The following is a 19,522-nucleotide window of genomic DNA, read 5'->3' as shown; positions in this document are numbered from 1 at the left end:
ATCAAAATATGCCTGCAGTTGGACTTCTAAAATTACCAAGCCAGGCATATCTCACTGCATGTTTAGCAAACACTGAGCAAAACTGTTACATCTATCCAAGCTTCCAAAAGCAGCAAAAGAAGCTGGTAGCTTTGTTAAGATTGGTCTTGTTTCTTTCCATCTCATTTCACAGGAGAATATGTCTCCTGAGAAACTGACCTTGAAATTTCAGTTTTCACACTGATAATCCAGTCTGACTAGGACTTGAATTAGTTTATGAGCTCAGTGCTCTCAAGAGGGATGCTAAAGGAGACTCTTGCATATGATTATTGGATACAGATTGTTTCACTCCAAGCTTATTTCAGTGTTTCTCTATCAACAGATATATTAACTTCCAGACTTATGTCAGTGATTGAAATATCTAGAAATGCAAAAACAATGCAAATTGTGTTCTCATGGATGTGAATGTTATGTGCCACTGGCTTCAATAAAATATGTTCCTGCAAAATAACCAAACATATGTGTGATGATTTGGATGAATCGATAGACTCTCTCCCTTATTCGGAAGAAAACAGATCACTTATTTGTAAAGCAATTTTATTTTCTTTTACTTTGTTATTCTGCACTTCAGTAGTATTAAAAAGTAGCAGTTAATAAGATAGGAAAAAAGTAACACTGGAATTCACAGCATTAAGAAGCAACTCACTGAAATTGCCAGAATGTGTATGTTCCCATCTCGGTGGGTGCTGTGAAAAATGCTAGAAAAAGCCCATCGCTGGTTAGAGGAACTTTTGATATGGAGTGTTGCTATGTTGCCATCTAGTGACAAAATGCAAAAAAAGTACAATAGATAATGACTGAAGACGAGCAACCCAAATCTACATTAAACAATTTAAAGTCATGCTCATTTCTTGCAGTATAATACATAGCATTAATTACATTCTGAGAGTAAACTCCTTAAAAAAGAGAAGATGAAGTCTCAAAAGGGTAGTGAACTTCTTATAACTGGCATTAAGAGAGTGTGCAAAATGGGTAAGGATCAGATGGCAAATATTCAGAAGAAAATGTTTGCAGTTGAGAATCCCTTGTAAAATGTAAACTCAGAGTCATTTGCATTATCCCATGACAAAATTCATCTCTGATTAGCTTCACTGAAGGCCTACAGATAGGATAAAATTTTCCAGAGCACAAAACCTATGGCAAATATCTTTGCTGCACATAACTTCTATTATGGTCACATCAGTATTATTTATTGGTTTGTTCTTTTTTTCTAATGAGCTCACAATCAAATAAAAGCTGTGAATTTTTAGCATGTTGACCTGTTGTGTTTCCATGGAACACTGCAAAATATGGTGACTGCTAAGTAGTCTTAGAAATGAAAAAGAAGTAATTGCCAAAAATGCAGGAAGCAGTGATAAAAGTAGAGTATCTGATGGTATGAGAATCCTTATATTAGTTCTAAGATTTACTGGTCCAAAATGTTAGAAATAACAGTGCAGAAGAGTTCCATCAGAAAAAAACAAACCAAACCAAACCAAAACAACAACTAGGAATTGAAGGGGCAACACTGCCTCAGGAAGCTCTTCAAATATCAGGTTTGTCTGGATACATGAATTGCCTTTTGTGACTATCCAGACTTACCAAAATCCCTTTATTTAATTATAAGAAAATTAACAGTAGTTGCTTGTGAAAAGAAGGAAAGCAACTGATTGTTTTGAATCCCATGATGTTCTCTCAAGAAAAAGGCTCCTACAAATGTTACCTGATGGTGGTGGATGCTGTAGTTTGAGGAGGCTCCAGTATCCCTTTTGTTCTTCCCCCACATTCCAACCACTTCCTTGGTATCCAATTTCTACACAAAACATGCAAAATCCTAGTAAAAGCATGACTGTATTATTAGCAAACATTACAAGAAGGTTTGATACTTTGGATATTATTTTACTGCATGTATTTAGAACCATATTCCTACTGCCGTTGCCTTACTGCTGCTCATCAAGGGTGTAGTCAACTGTTGATTCACAGAAAATGCTGAATTCTTCAGGAAAAAATTAAATGTCTGTGATGTGGTACTTTGCACAAATACCTGAACTCCATCCTTTATCATTTTCACAAAGACTGAAAGTTGACAGAATCACTAAAACTTACTAATTTTTCTACCTCTATGAAATAGACAATAGGTTTCACCTCAGTTGTACCTTTGTTACCGCTGCAGTATTAATGAGAAAAAACCTTGCAAATTTTAATAGAATCATCAATGTTGGAAAAGACCTCAAAGACCATCAAGTCTAACCATGAACCCAACACCACCATGCCCACTAACCCATGTCCTGAAGTGCCATGTCTACACATTTTTTAACACCTCCAGGCACGGTGACTTTACCAGCCTGTTCCAATGCTTGACCACTCTCTCACTAAAGAAGTTTTTCCTAATATCATATCTAACCCTCCCCGGTGCAACTTGAGGCCATTTTCCTAGTACAGTAAAATAAATGTAGTAAAGATGTATACAGGTAGTATATTTCAATATACAGTGAATGTATACATTCCCACTTGCAACTGGTATATTTTCACAAGGCATGCATTTCAACTTTTTTTAAAGTGGCATCATTTCAATGCACTTGTGATGGAATATGTGCAGTGGGGTTCAGAAGCATCTGCACTTTCAGGATCACACTTCCACAAAACTAACCTCGAACAATTAAAAAGAGATACAAGTTGATAGTTGGGTGTTGTTTTGTGTTGTTGTTTGTTTGCTTGTTTTGGTGGTGATTTTTTTAACACTAAAATTCTATCACTGTGATAGAATTTCTTCTAGTGACAACACATAAGGTAACAACTTAGGCAACACATCTGCTGCCAGCTAACCTCATACTTTTGTTTCTTTTTCGTGTGAACATGCAATGAGTAAGGGAAGTAGGTGCTACTTTCTCAGAAATAGAGGAAAGAATAAGAATTTATGCAGAGAATTTTTTTGTCCACTGATGCCATCATACTTCCTTTGAAAGCCCTTCCTCAGTCTCTTTCCATTCTTGTGGGCTATGCAGCTACATACAGCCTATTATGCTGCAGCAAAAGATGAGGGGTTACTCACTGTTGAAACAAAACAGAGCTTCTCTCATGCCAAGGAAATAAAACTGTTATTTAAATGTGCATCATCTATGCATCCATGACTAGCACATCACTGACACACTGCCCTCTCAGAGAAGAAGGCAGCAAACACCTGGTATTTCCATCTCGAGGTACATGTGAGTGGAATAATCATTCCATGAAGCAGACTTACCACTTTTGCTGCAAAGTATAGTGCTGTAAAGATGTGCACAGAGGCAGTTATCATAAAACTGCTGACATGCTGCAAATTTACATCCTACAGTTTGCATCCTGCATTTCCCTATTCATCTTCTCAAATCAAAATGCCATCTTGCAGTTTGTCCTCAGAATAAGGCAAGCTGAGTAATCATGCAGCTGCTTGCTCAGAGGTGGCTGAGTAGAACTTGCACAGGAAGAATACAAGCTTGCTTCCACAGCTGTGAAGTTTAATAATTTTTAGCAAACTACTTATGAATTCAGTTTGTTAGCAAGAACATTTATTTTATTAAAGTTCTCAATTTTCCCAAAGATTGCAGTCTCTCTTACAATCAAAGAGGGGGTGAGGTACAAAATAATTTATGTTATCATCTCTTTATATTCAATTTGGCAGATGCTATGAAATAAGGAATTTTATAAATAAGATTATATTCATTTACTGTACCAATTGAATGTTTAATCAGATTCATTGTATACCACACACATTTTTAAAATCTCAGATAAGTATACAAATTAATGTTGGCTGCCAAAGTCTGCTATTAATCATCCAGAATTTATGTCAAAATTGTTTTCCATAAAAATGAGGGGGAAAAATGGAGAAGAGCTAAATTAAGGTGTTAAGCGAAAGAACATATTTAGACTTAAATTTATCTGGAGAGAAATTTATGGAGAGTGGGTCTGTTCTACAAAACCAATAAAAATTACACATTACTTTATCATTAAAAAGCTTGCTACTGAATCTACTGATTATCTTCAAATTTGCTGAAAAAAATCCGTATTACTACAAAACTAAATTTGCAGTTTTCAAGCAAAGACACAAGTATTTCTAACTAGTGTGACTGAAGTAGAAGAAAAAAGTCTGATCTTTGGTTCATCTAGGCTGAGAGAGCTTGCTGCTAAGGCTGTCTTTGGCTTTGTTAACTGTACTTAGTGCATTCATTACAGCAAAACAAACCAGCAATTAAGCGCTCCTTTCTGCAGTAATATCTTGGAAATATAGGAGGACAATCTCAGGCAATATTAACTCTAATCAAAACAGAAAACATACAGGAAAGTTTACCCTTGAGATGACAGAAGGCAAAAATGTGAGTAAGGGGCTTATTAGCCTACTATGCAAATAAACACACAGAGCAGTAGCATGTGAGGGCAAGAACTTGATGCTTTGCATCACACAGGAATTATTAGAGTAGTTCAAAAACCATGAGAAAGAAAGCTACTGCTATTTATTTTTACTATGTTTAGAGAAACAGTAGTTTGTATACATCTTTTGTAAGCAAAAGTATCCCTGACTAGCATTATGGATGTTTTCCTCCTCAAGAAATAAAGCAAGCCAAATACTGGCAAACTCCATGGATGATATGAATAGAATACAAGTTATTGTTTTCACCTAAAAACTATTGGTTTTATTGAGGAAATCTACAGAACTTTTTCAGTAGTCTTATGACCATCAGACTTTTTCCTTTTTCGTGCTTCTGAGTATAACATGATCATAACTCTGGCAGGGCTTCCTAGACTGACAACCACCAGAGTTCCTGTCTGGTCTTACTGTGTTAAGATACGTGCTTTTATGTTTCACTACTCATTTTTCCTTGGCCTGTCTAGTACACTTGAAGAGCATGCTCTCTCAATCATACAGGTGGCATCTTCTATCCAATTATTATTAATTCCTATTTGTTTGCACAGATGTTTTTTTAGCTGCAGCTTCACTTTGACATAGCCTTCTTCAGAAATGTTAAGAGTGTGTAGGGAGACATGCTTAAAATTCTAAGGTTTAAAAATCATTACCTTAGTAAGCAGAATAAAATACACATACACAGGCAAGAGAACAAAGCCTCTGCCTCATTTTTCTCCCTTTTCATGAGCATTCTTTGGAATCCTGAAACAGCATTCAAGATATTTTTATTTCTACAACTCTAACTCCTTTCAAGAAACACATACTTCTTTCTGGTCCCTGCAATCAAAATCTCCCTCCATTCTACAGCAGACAGAAGATTCAACAACCTTCAGACTTGTTAGACCTATGTCCTCCCTAGACTATCTCTTTTCTTTGTAATCACAGAGTGCTTTGGGTTGGAAGGGACCTTGAAAGGTCATCTAGTTCAACCCACCTGCAGTGAGCAGAGACATCCTTAACTAGATCAGATTGCTCAGAGTCTCATCAAGCCTGACCTTGACTGTCTCCTGGGATGGAACATCCACTGCCTCTCTGGGCAACATATGCCAGCGTTTCACCGCACTCATTGTAAAAAAAACCAACCAAGTCTCCTTTATATCTAGTCTAAATCTACCCTTTTTTAGTTTAAAACCATCACCCCTTGTCCTGCCACAACAAGTCCTGCTAAAAAAGACTGCATCTTTCTTATAGGCCCCCTTTCAGTGCTGAAAAGCCTCAGTAAGGTCTCCCTGCAGCCTTTCTCTTCTCCAGGCTGAGCAACCTCAACTTACTCAGCCTTTCTTCACAGGAGAGGTGTTCCAGCCCTCTAATCATTTTTGTGGCCCTATTCTGGACCCACTCTAACATATCCACGTCTTTCTTGTGCTGAGGGGTCCAGAGCTGGACGCAATCTATTGCTCATAAGCTGCCTTCTGCAATTCTCTCTTGAAACACAGATTTACCTTGGGCAACGGCTAGGTGAGTTTTGTTCGTTGATACATCTGCATCATGTATCAATATCCTTTATTTTTAAACCTGTGCCAAGTAGAAGAACTCCCCTTTTTTACATTCTATGGATTTTAATTTGACATGCAAACAAAAGAGTTGTCAGTTTGACCCACAGATATATAAAATCCAACATTACCCAAAATTCAAACTTTAAAAAAAAAATTTGTTCCCACAGGTCATTAAAAATATTATCCCCATTAGAAAGTGTTACTATTCAAAAGTACTTACATAGAACCCTCTTGCCTGTCTGTGAATCCACCATCATGTACCACATGAAATTATTAGAATGATCAGAAGCAAGCATATACTGGTCTTTACCCTCAAATATCTAGAAGACAGGAACATGTTTTGCTTTGATATACCATTCTTCCTAGTGCTATTGGTTTATATTTTACTTTTATCAATAAATACATCTATATAATGCTTTATTACAGAAAAAGTTTTGATTTGTGAATAGATCAATTGAATTCAATGAGACTTTATGAACACACAAGCATCCTTAAAGCCCTGGTCAATAATTGTGTGTAGGTTAGGACTCATTACAGCACTTCCTACCTCTTGTTCAACCAATAGTTGAAAATACTGGAGCTATTCTGGAATGGCTCAAGAGATACTAGTAGGAATCTAAACATTAAAGGTGACAAGAAAGCTTGAACACATGAGTACAATTTAGGATTATTTACATAGAAAGGATGAGGTGAAACATAAATGGCAGAGAACTAATGTTTTGCACTGTAAAAGGTTCATAGAAGGAGAGAACACTAACAAATAGACAACAACTGTTTTGATGTTCATTAGACTGCAGCAATCCTATCAGGTAAGAGAAAATATTAAATGGAGAGTTTTCTTACATGAAATGTGGTTGGTTTGGTGTGTTTTTTTTAATGCCTATATATTAGATACTTTCTGAACAGAATGCACTGAATTTATGTAGTTTACATATGTTTCTGTGCCATCTTAAATGGAGGTGTAATTGGGAACACAGGCCAAATGCTGTTAACTTCCTTATAACAATCTTCTTTAACAAACAGGGATCCAGCACAATATTGCAAATTTACTTCCTTAATCCCACCCATGGGTACTGAGAGAACTGGCAGATGAGGTTGCTAAACCCCTCTCTATTGTATTCCAAAAGTCCTGGCAGTCTGGGGAAGTCCCCACAGACTGGAAAAGGGGAAACTTTACTCCCATTTTCAAAAAGGGTAATAAGGAAGAACCAGGGAACTACAGGCCAGTCAGTCTCACCTCTGTGCCCGGTAAGATCATGGAGCAGATCCTCCTGGAGGCACTACTGAGACAGAATAGTGAAGAGGTGATTGGGTACAGTCAGCATGGCTTCACCAAGGGCAAATCCTGCCTGACAAACCTGGTGGCCTTCTATGAACAGGTGACAACATTAATAGATGAGGGGTGAGAAATTGATGTCATTTACCTGGACCTGAGCAAAGCCTTTGACACTGTCCCGCACCACATCCTGGTCTCCAAACTGGTGACACATGGGTTTGATGGGTGGACCATGAGATGGATAAAGAACTGGCTTGATGGCTGCACCCAAAGAGTGGCTGTCAATGGGTCCATGTCCAAGTGGAGGCCAGTGACAAGTGGAGTCCCTCAGGGATCAGTCCTGGGACCAGTCTTGTTCAACATCTTTGTCAGTGGCATGGACAGTGGCATTGAGTGCACCCTCAGCAAGTTTGCTGATGACACCAAGCTGTGTGGCGCAGCAGAGACGCTGGAGGGAAGGGATGGCATCCAGAGGGACCTTGACAGGCTGGAGAGGTGGGCACAAGCCAACCTCATGAGGTTCAACAAGACCAAGTGCAGGGTCCTGCATCTGGGTCGAGGCAATCCCAAGCACAAATCCAGGCTGGGCAGTGACTGGCTGGAAAGCAGCCCTGAGGAGAGGGACTTGGGGTGGACGAGAAGCTCAACATGAGCCAGCAGTGTGCACTTGCAGCCCAGAAAGCCAACCAGAGCCTGGGCTGCATCAAGAGAAGTGTGGCCAGCAGGTCAAGGGAGGTGATTCTCCCCCTCTACTCTGCTCTGGTGAGACCCCACCTGGAGTACTGCATCCAGTTCTGGAGCCCCTATTACAAGAGGGATATGGACATGCTGGAAGGTGTCCAGAGAAGGGCCACAAGGATGATCAGAGGGCTGGAGCAGCTCTCCTATGAGGACAGACTGAAAGAGTTGGGGCTGTTCAGTCTGGAGAAGGCTCCAAGGTGACCTTCTTGTGGCCTTCCAGTGTCTGAAGGGGGCCTACAAGAAAGCTGGGGAGGGACTTTTTAGGCTATCAGGTAGTGACAGGACTAGGGGGAATGGAATAAAGCTGGAAGTGGGGAGATTCAGGCTGGATGTGAGGAAGAAGTGGTGAGAGCCTGGAATGGGTTGTCCAGGGAGGTGGTTGAGGCCCCATCCCTGGAGGTGTTTCAGGCCAGGCTGGATGAGGCTCTGGCCAGCCTGATCTAGTGTGAGGTGTCCCTGCCCATGGCAGGGGGGTTGGAACTAGATGATCCTTGTGGTCCTTTCCAACCCTGACTGATTCTATGACTCTATGATTAAAATGTATTGTAGTTCCTTCCGGTCACAATAGTGATCACAATAAAGATTCAGCATGAACTTCTTCAGATCCAAACCCAGTTACAATTCAGATACCAAAACACCAACTACTTTCTTTTCAAAATACTGAAAAAAAATTTCCAAATTAGTATTAATCTCAGGGTTTTTTGTGGCAAACATGGTAGGAATCTCTTGAGAATAGCCACATAATTTGAGTCATTCCAGTGTAAAAGGAAGGAAATACTGTTATTACAAATAATTTAAGAATTAAGACTTCTGACGAACTTTATAAGAAAATGAATAATGTCTACACAACAGTTTCTTATGTGTCATTTAATGTAAGACTAGAATTTGTTAACATTGTCCTGTGCTTTTTTAAGGCTTTAATCATACAACAGAATCAGGTCGCAGTTGGTTTTCTCATAGTTTATTTTCACAGCTTACTTCAGTCTTTACTTTTACTCTGTAAGTCCCAGCAAATGGACAGTTCATTGTTTTGGTGAACTGAAATTATTTTTAAAATAAACACCACAGTAGTGCATTTGAATATCTATTTAGATCAAATCTTGAATATTTAAGATTTTATGGTCCTCTTCATAAGTTTATGTAAGAGAAAAACTCCACATTTTTATTAAACAGAGAATACAATCTAGCAGTTCAGCACTCCAGTGAAAATCTACATCTCTAAGATTGAATGATTATAGTTTGAGGGCATTATTTATAACAACATTGGATCTAATTTAGGGGGAAAAACGGGAGAGAAACTTGAGCCTAAAAGTATGTAAAATATTAATTAAGCTTTTGGCTCAAGGTTTTATTACATGTATGTGAGACAACCTAGCTACTGTACAGTATCAGTGACACTTTGGAAACTACAAGACAACTGCTTTCCAACAGCTATACTTGCAAGCCCCTTAATGACAGATGACTGGCAGGGCACATTTCACAGCCCCTCAGATCTCTAAGAATGTGTTACAGGTCTAAAGACTGCAAATCCTGATCACCTGCCTTTAAGGTCACTGTTCACCCCATTCACCAGTTTAGTCTCATCCTATCTAGTCCCAAAACAGCAGATGGAATCAGTAGCAAAAGAAATTAAGGATTTATCAGGACTCAGGTATTACGGGTTACAGATAAACACAGACAAAAATGTTTATTCTAAACTAAATTTAACAAACTAATACAATCTTGGTTGATGCAATAGCTCTCACTTATAGCCCTTGTGGCACTTTCAAGAGTGGGTGAACTCAGGGTGCTGTTTCAAACAGGTAAAGCTGATATAAACTAGGGCTGCTATGCTTCTCTCTCTTAAACTGACACTTTTGCAATGACCCAGGTAAGGGAAGTATTCTCAAAACACCAGATCTAGGAAAAATGAAAAGCTTTCAGCCAGTTCAAGATCTTTCTTAGTCAATATTGTGCAATATTTGGCACCTTGTTTTTATGAATAAAACCAGCAAAGATGATTCATACATTCCTTAGGCTGCAAATTTTTTCCCTTTACCTAGTGCTTCATTCTCTGATTCAGAGAAACTTATTCTGAGAAATATGTAAGTCTAGAATTCCTGCAAAAAATTAATCACCTAGTCTCTATCACACATTCATTCTATTAAACGTTTAATAGATGCTGTCAAAGGCTAAGAGAGACAGAACACAGTATCTTTGTACACTCTTAACATGTTGTAACACTAAGGAACATGAAACCTATTTGTGCCTGCTTTGGAGGGTAAGCTGCTTGGATCACAAGAAGCAATGAAATTCTGGGGGGAACAGTATACTAAAAGCTAACTTGTGTCATATATGTTTATATTTAACATTATCAGTAAATATTTAAATTGCAGTATCTTACATACAGAGAACTCCATTTATTTTCTGCTTTGAAAGACAACTCGCTGTTCTTTTAGAGAATGGAATACGCAGATCTGAAGAACTAATTTAATTTTTTTAAAATCTTTTTCATTTAGTAGTATTATATAAAATAGTGGTCTTTGCAAATCCTAATTTACAAATCTCATTTCCAAGCAAAGGATTTAGCTTTACAACTTTTCTATGACAGTATTTCATTTTCCTGTATATCTCCAGTCTTGCTACCTCATTTACATTTGCATGTAAAAAAAGCACTTCTGTAGACTGGCAAGGAAATTTCAAAACTGTCCTGCATTATCTTAACTATTCTTCCACTGAATTCGTATTCTAGAAATACAAAAACACTTGCTAGCATGTTCAAATATACCACTTATGATCATATATTACTTTATAATGTCATTAATCTCATTTTTATCATGATAAAAGACTAATGAATGTAACAAAATTAATTAAGGAAATTTTAACTGGAAACAATAATATTAAAACAGTAATAACAAGTAATAAGCAGGGATCAATTACATTAATATACTGTTCAAATAAAATTATGTATGTCTTGACTGTAGAATGATTTATCTTCCACCTAAGCTAAACCCACAGCATTCTAGAAAATCTGAAGTGCTGCAATGTCAACTATGTCTGGCATGATGATTTCTAACTTTTTTTCACTTTTTGGCATTATCAACACACAATATTTTTTGTGAGCTACTTTACATTTTAACATCAGACAGGAAAATACTCTAAAGATCCTGTCAATCAGGAAGAAAAATCAACTTACCTTTTAGTGAATGAGATAAATGTGACAAATGTAAAAATTGTATTGGTTTATTAAGTTTATTCTCTGTAGGACACCTGTAAATTAGCTAGACATAGGTCACAGCCCACCTTTCTGCACCCACTGTTCTAATGTAGGTAAGATCTCAGTGGAAAATACCTGAGTATTACTTCATTGTTACACGCAGAACCAATTTTTACAGAAAACTTATACCATGGGACAGTGCCCTGAAACTTTCATTGCCAAGGGCTATTTCTTTAATCTCAAAAATTGCTTCCAGCAGGAAAAACAGTATCAGAAAAGTACTAAAATTGCTCAGTAGCCCTTTAACACAATTAAGAAGTACTAGTAAGAAGAATGAAATAGCAGTCTATGCCCCATTGGCCATGCTGAGCATTAGCTAATAGTCCAGTCAGTCTTCTTGCTTGTTACAGCATTTCCCCTTCATTTATACTCACTCTTGATTTTCTGAACCACTTAAGTTCTTACCAAAAATCTCTATAACTATTTTGTTTGTATTTTTTTGGAAGATACATAATTGGAATATGTGGGGTACTTCATCAGAATGACTGAAAACAGATATAACAATTCCACGTATCTCTTCAACACATCTGAATAAAATGCCCATGTCACACTGCTTCTGTTCAGTGTTTATCTATTAAAAAATCCTGCCCGATTCTCTTTCAATTAATTGGGAGGCAGGAAAAACAGTCATCTGAGAAGCCTGAGCGTACCCCAAATAGAGTGAAATTTGTGATAAATGTAACCTCGTCAGTTCTTCATAGCCCATCAGTAATATTGAACAATTCAGAAGACAATACGACCTAAACTTTGTCAGCGTACACTTCTACCATGGGTTCAATTTTACGAAGTCAATCCCAATCACCAGTCTGCTAATGCCAGAAAAGGCAGTCGCATTCCTTCATTCCTTGAACATTAACTCTTGCCACGTTGTGCCACCTGTAAATGCCCACCTGACCTCTCAAAGAGTGGGTTCAGCATGCCCAAATATCAAAAAAAGTTAATATAGTCCATACATGTTAGAGGAAACAAACCAGTACTTTAACGTTGCATGCTCTTGCTGATTTTCCTGCTTAGACTAAAATAAGAGCAACTGGGAGTTTCTATACAATTTTATGCAAAGCTCTTCTACTGCATCAAATGCCTGTTTTTGACAAGGGGTATTAGACATCAGTTGTGTTTGCACTTTGGTCAAGAGTTACCACGATTGAGAATTATCCTATAAATATACTAGAATCGTGTCATAAAATGCATTTAATACATTTTACAGCACTGCAATGAAAGCTTCCATTTAGTTTGCAAAGAAAAGGTGGTGGAAGAATGACAGACCCATAATACCATGTGTTAAATAAAAATTCTCAATCTTGCAGTACCAGTCACTGTGTGCTTGATTTCATTGAATAATTATAGTTTTGGTAAGTGAAGAGTTAATTGTTTTATCCACTGGTTCTACACCTACCAAGAAAACATACCAAAAAATAAATCTCAAAACTCTTTTACACCAAATAGCAGAACAACGGATTTGTGTGCCTGAGACCTCTTTGGAAACTGGCATTATAGTAATGCTACATTGCTAGCACACTGCTATGGCAGCCTTGAATTTATTTTGAGATTCAAGGGAGTATTTGTGTTGGGAATGGTGAGGTGTTAATATGATTCAGCTATACTGGAAAATCATGTCGTGAAACATTAATCTAGACCATTGTTAGGGGAGTCATGAGATGATCTATGGCCTCAGAAGTGACTGCAGTGAAACAAAGTTTGCCATTGTGTCAGCAAGACTGGAGAAACTGACTTCATCAGCTCCTTGTGGCTTTTAGTGACTTCCCACAAGCTCTGTGCAGTGATGCATAAATCATGGTTGTTTTTTTTTAGCACAAGCAGGCAAAAATATTAGTACTATGGATCACACTGAACATTTAAGGAACTCTTTGCACTTTGAAGTGTATACACACACTTGTCTCTTGTCATTTGCAATTGCTCAACATCTTTGTACTGAACTGTCACAGCATTTCTTTGTGCTGACATCCAGGATTTAGTTATTTTCAGCTGTTTTTAAAAGTAATGTTCTCTATCAACTTTGCATATAATTTCCTGTTATACATCTTCCCAGCTTTACAAGACAGTTGAAACTTTCCCCCAAAGGCTTTTATATATCATCCAATTCTTGGTTAGAGTAAATCTGAAGGAGCAAAGAAGGAACTAAAAATCGAACTCTATAACCTGCCAGACAGCTGTAGAGTGAGACTGCTCAGTGACTCAGGTTTGCAAAATAACCATTTTAGGAATAATTACATCAGTCAGATTTATGTCTTGTAAACCCAACAAAAACAAACAAAAACAAACAAAACAACAAACCCCCAAACCTTCACCCCCTACCCCCCGCCGTGTTGATTCTGTGGAGCAGGAAAACAGCCACTGAAACCAGTTCCATTTCTAAACCCTCAGTATGTATGATGAAGGCATTGCTCTGCATGGATTTTTTCCATTATTTCCCCCTTTCCCCCCCATGAATAAGCTTGGAGCCATGCTCCGGTATCTCTGGAGAAAAACGACCTCTTACATTTAGCCCCTGGTTCTACAAACACTAATTCAGCAAAACAAACTGCATGGGCAAAGCTGCGACATGCTGCGAACACCGCTTCGCCCACAACAGTTGTAACCTCAAGGCAACAGCGAGCTGCGCTAGCACCGAGAGCCGTACTCTGGCAGGGATCAGAGGCGGGGGCGATGCGGAGACCCCTGTAACATGCCAGCCCACGGGCTGCTGAGTCCCAGAGAGCCAGCTGTGAGGAACGGACAGGGGATCTGTAGCCACGGAACGCAAGACCGCAGCTTAAGCATGTATTGAGCTGAGGCCAGAACTAACACCCCCCCGCTTCCCTGATCACCTCCAGGCGCGGCCGCAGCAGGGCCACCAGCGCCCGCTGGAGCGTCCCTCCTTAGACTCGCGCCGCCGCGAGGGCGCGAGGGAGCACGGGCGAACCGACACGGCCCCGCCCTGCAGCAGGTGCGGCCATCGAGGACTACGCGCCCCAGTATGCACCGCACTCAGATCAGTGCGGCACCCGGCCGCGCAGCGCGCTGGGTAATATAGTCCGCGCTGATAAGGCGCGGGGGAGTGGTGCAACGGCAAGGAAGGAAAAAAGCTGCCGAGAGCGTCTCAGGGGCTCCGGTTTTTTGCTGGGGAGTGGGGCGGGGCTCCTTCTGAGGGCAGGGGTTCGCCTGTCAGGGAGCGGTGGGGCAGGCCGTGTCAGCGCGGCCGATAGGCGGCGGCACCTGGATGTAGCAGCAGCACCACGCTGCCCGCCCGAGCGGAGGAGGCGGGGGAAGTGAAGCCGCCGCGGGCTGCCGCATGTGCCTGGAGCGGAGCCGGAGCGGGCAGCGCGAGCCATGGCGGAGCATGGCGCCCCGGCGCCCGCCATCCCTAACGGCGAGTGCGCCGCCCGCCTCCCCGGCAACAAGGTGACTGTCGTGCTGGGGGCCCAGTGGGGCGACGAGGGCAAAGGCAAAGTGGTGGATCTTTTGGCGCAGGACGCTGACATCGTCTGCAGGTGCCAGGTGAGGAGGCAGCCCGGGTGCGAGGGAGGCCGCGGGTGTCACCTTGAGGCGGGCGTCCCCACCACCGGTCCCTCTGGCCGTCCGCTTCTCTGCCTGGGTCTGCGCAGGCACTTGTTCTCGCCGCTGTTTTTCCCCGAACGCCCGCGTTTGCGCAGGGCCGGGCGGCGGCGCCCGATGAGGCGGCGGGTTTCTGGCCGCTCAGGGCGGGCTGCTGCGGCCGCGAGGCAGCAGAGTGTAATGCGGTGGGGCAAGGAGCCTCTGGTGAGAGCCTCGCCGCTGGGCTCTGCGGCCCTCCTACTCCTTTGTCCCCGTCCGGGCGCCGGGGGGAGGAGGACGAGGAAGGCGCCCTTCTCTCCGCCGAGAACTGGCCTCCAGCAAGAGGAATGCGCCCGGGGTCGCATCCCTTCCCCCCGTCCCCCCAGGGCTGCCGCCTCACTCTTTGTTCTGGGGGGCGCCGGGAAGGGGCCGCGCTCGGCTGTACCCGCAGCATCGCTGCTGGGATCGGGGCGAGGAGCCCTCATCGGTGGCGGCGTGGCCTAAAACCATGCGCACCGCGTGTGAGCGTGGTCGCCGTTCCCGCTCGGAGGGGTATTGCTGGCCCCCGGCACGAAAATGCGGTTAGTTACCGGATGCACGCGAGGGTTACATGTCGTCCGCTACAACTTCGTCATCTTCAGAGAAAACTAGCATTTGAAACACGCTCTAGCTTCAAGATCATTGTTCTGTCAGTGAAATACCATCTTTCTCAGTACGTTTTTTGGGGTTTAAATTTAAATAAACAAATAATACGTTTATTCTTTATATGGAGGTCTTATTCCAGAAAAGAGGAAGAAAAAAGTAACCTGCAAGCAAAGTACTTTCAAATGCCTACGTTGAAGCATCACAGATCTGACATGTTTTTCTTAACATTTCTATTGTGATTCTGTAGGGCACAACACAATAAAGCTATGTCCTTTTTTTCCTTGAAGTTAAGCTCCTTAACTTCAAGGCACTATCTGCAGACGTCATGTAAGCGTTGTTATCTGTATGTTTTTATTAAATACACAAATTAAATTTGCTCTTGAATGTGTTTTGGAAGAGTGCACTGTTTCCCAAAGAGTTCAAATACTGAGGCATTGCATTATCTACACGCAGAACTGGTGTTATAAAAACCAAGTGAGTAGCCCAACTGACAAATCAAAAACTTGAAATTCAGAAACTTTTAATTTTGGATTAAACAAGTATATTCATAAATAGCTGGTTTTGCAAATGAATTACTTTCTGCCATGTGTCTTGGCGATTTACTTTTTTCGTTAAACAAAACAAATCTGATGTGGCACTGTGGCATGGTTGCCCTGCTTTATGGGTTATAGACCACAGTGACTCAGTTTGTCCTTTACAACTTTGTTTTTGAAACGTGAAGGGCACCTAGGTGAGTATGTATGTTTCATTCTAAGAAGCGGAGAGAGAGAGGGGCAGACAGTGAATTTTTATGGGCATATATTTTAATGTATTTGTTACTTGTTTTGAATCAGCTGGGTAAAGTATCAAGAAAAGGGGAAAAAATGTAACTTACCTGAAGCTTCAATTTCATGGCCGTTTCTGCCCTTCTTAAGAGCTTGTTGCTCCTGCTGAAGGAAAGAGTTTTTCTTTCTTCCCTTTCCTGTTGAAGGCTATGCTGTCTGGGTCTTCTCCCATGCATGACTCTGGCAGTTGAACGATTCTATATGTTGAAACTGACCAAAAGGACAGGAAACTATTTTTCATTGGATTGACTTTCTATCATATTAGTATATAAAATTGAATTTAATTGGCTTAATGAAAAGAGGAGCCCAGGACAGGGTAAGCACAAAGAACAGTTTTCTCAGAATGAGAAGGGAAACTAGGAGTATTCTCTTTCAGTAGTACTGAGCATGCAGGCATATTCTAGATGTTACTGCTGTTAATTGAAGCAGCAGTAACAGTGAAGCACTCCTGTGCTTTTCATAGTAGTAAAAGTCCAGAAAGAAAAACTCTAGCATATTTAATCTGCCCCTTGTTAATATAATCTTTCTGTAATTGGAGCTTCTGATTCTTATTTCACCGTTAGGCTATTACTCATTCTAGGGTGGTTCTTTCTGTTCATCATGCCACAGAGTAACAGGAATGCCTGTGGGTGAGATCAAGTATTTTCTAGCATGTTCTTATGAAAAATTTATTAATACAGCTATATTCTTGGAGGACTTAGGAAGTCATAGTAGGTCTAGTATGTCTTGGAAACTTGCATAATATTTGCATAGAAAGTGGGAGCTGTAGTGTGGCTTTCATATCACTGTCCCTGATTCTGTGCAGATGCAGAGTGTAGTAATAGTCCTGTCCCAGAACTGAACACTGACTGTCACTTACTTTTACAATACTTGGTAAGGCATTACAAGAAGTTGTGCTCTGAAATCTAGATAGTGAGTATGCTAGTAACTTTAGTCACTTGTTTAACTAGCTAGCTGTGACATCTGGATTGAGGTGCTTGCTTAGGTACAATCAGCCAAATAAGTGTGTCAGGATATAAGTTGTACTATGGCTCTCATTCTAAATACCACGCCTCAGAGTATTTAATATTAGATTTAGAGGTGGTTGAATGGACTCTTAGTACAAGGAATTTCTTTTCAGGAGACAGATTAACGTTTATTGAAAATAGTATTGCAGTTTCAAAGACAACTGTATGAAAAGACTAAACTAAAATTAAAATGCATTCATGGACTACATGTATGTAGTTGCTGATGCAGCTGCACTGGCAGCTATGATAGTTTCATGAGGGCACTGCTAGTACAGAGGGTTCAGGTACAGTTAATACAAACATATCTATATGGCAGGCAAAGTATGTACTTGTACTTCCACTGCTAAATTTGAATTGTCTACTTCTTGGAAGTATCTGGTAAAATGATACTTTAGGTAAAACAAATGTGTTGCTGAGACTTTTGCACTTAAACCTATATCCAGTTTTCAGTGGCTTACAGAGCAAAGTCTTGTTTATGTGCTTTCATATAAATCATAGTCCAGACAGTAAAACAGAGCAAGAATTGGTTTGAGATTCAAGAGCAGTTGCCAGAAAAACTTTTTATTTTTTGATTGATAGTTTCCTCTTAGTAAGCAGCTAGCCTTTCTGCAGTCAAACCTGGCAATTTTGAAAAGTACACACTGTATTTTTGTCAATACCTCAGGTAATGGAAAATTAAGGGAAAATATTTATTGTTGTTGAGGAACTTCCTACCATTTCAGAATGCAACCAAATTAGGGAATTTAATTGCCAGTTTCATTTGTTAGTGGATATGGGAATGGCAGTTTAATGCAAGCAAATTATTTTAGATAATCTTTTTATCAAAACACTTTACCAAAATACTGTGTATTTCTGTTACTAACACTGCCCTGTCTACTTGATTTACCAGTGTCTGCAGTCAGCAAAAGTAGCATCTGCCCAGTATGATTCTGTTCTCATTTACTCATTTCATCAACATGTTTGTCACTTCCTGTTCTTCCTGTTGGAGGCAGATTATTTATTCAGAGTGTATAGTTTATACAGGTGAATAAGATTTGTAAGTCTTCAAATCATTTTAAAGCCATGCTCCCTATTCTAAAGAATCCTATTCTGCTTCTTCAGTTCTATTGTATGTCTTGTTATACTTTCAAACAGAGTTGCAGGTTCTTACCAGATTATCTTGGCTGGTTTCAGCATGGTCTACCAGTGACTTAACCATTACTGCTCTACTTGTTATGGGGTCACACAATTCCTATTCCTGAACTGCTAACACATGGTAAATGCAGTGTGTTGATTCTTCATACTCTCTTTTTCTCTTCCTCCCCACAAACAACAGTATGTATAGTGATGTGACCACGGATCACCTGATATGTGGCAATTAAAGTGCAGATTTTCCATGTGCAGATTCTTGGGGGTAAGCTGTTACCATCCATCAGCTGGTAACTGCTGGCCAAAGCCCTGAGACCAAAGCTGCCTCCTAATACCTCCATATACTCTCTATATGGCTGCTCCGTTTTTAAAAACTGAAATTTTGTTTTCTTCTGTTCACCAAACCCACTTTTTTTTTTTTAATGTTCTTGTAGAAAAGGTGTTTCACTCTAGAGCCTTTGCAGGCCACACAGAATTAGGAATATCAGAATCAGTAGATACAGACTGGTGCTTTTTTTAGCTGTGCAGGCATTCCATGTGCAATGTCTAACTAGTGCACTCATTTTTAATTGCTGGGTGCACTTTTGGACCTTGTAGGGGTTGGCAGCATGCCAGTAATGTGCTGTGGTTAGGAAAGAGGTCAGTAAAACAAATTTTTTGGCCTGCCCCATCAGTGCGTCACTTGCTTCAGACCATCACCTACAGGTGATCTCTTGTCATTATAAACAATCACACAATGTCTAAATTACTTAAAATAGACACAAAACTGAATTTTTTTTTTTAGTTCATAAAATTTGTACCATTAGCAAAGGAGATCTTAATAGCGCTAAAGAACACATTTACACCTTGATCTACTACTAGTTTCTTACTGTTCTTTCAATCCTACTGGTACTAAAAGAGCTTACGACTGCATTTGGTTGGTTAAGATGCAGTACTCTGTAGCAAGCTTATTAAGATTTCAAATGTTTTCATGTGTTTGGCAGATGTTCCTTCTAAATATTCCTGAAGTCATAGTGCTGGACCAGTCTGTGCTGTCAACATTTTTCTTCCTTATCTGCCCGCCTTACTCAGATCCTTTAGGGGCAGATTAGGTTGGTCTTTATTCTGGACTAGGATAATGAGTATCGTTTCCTACCTCACACACACAGGCTTTGCAATC

General features: G+C 40.3%; 1 protein-coding gene across 1 annotated transcript in view; it reads left to right on the top strand.

The window, feature by feature from the left end:
* Positions 1-14,555: 14,555 nt before the first annotated feature.
* Positions 14,556-19,522, top strand: part of ADSS2 (adenylosuccinate synthase 2) — a 46,962-nt gene continuing 41,995 nt past the window's right edge. The window contains exon 1 of the mRNA XM_054392485.1: positions 14,556-14,723. Within this exon, the coding sequence (XP_054248460.1) occupies positions 14,556-14,723 (168 nt within the window). The remainder of the gene's footprint in view (positions 14,724-19,522) is intronic.

Source organism: Indicator indicator, chromosome 2 (assembly GCF_027791375.1).
Source record: "Indicator indicator isolate 239-I01 chromosome 2, UM_Iind_1.1, whole genome shotgun sequence".
Lineage (NCBI taxonomy): Eukaryota > Metazoa > Chordata > Aves > Piciformes > Indicatoridae > Indicator > Indicator indicator.
The sequence above is the reverse complement of the archived record's forward strand: the minus strand, read 5'-3'. Positions and strand labels throughout refer to the sequence as shown.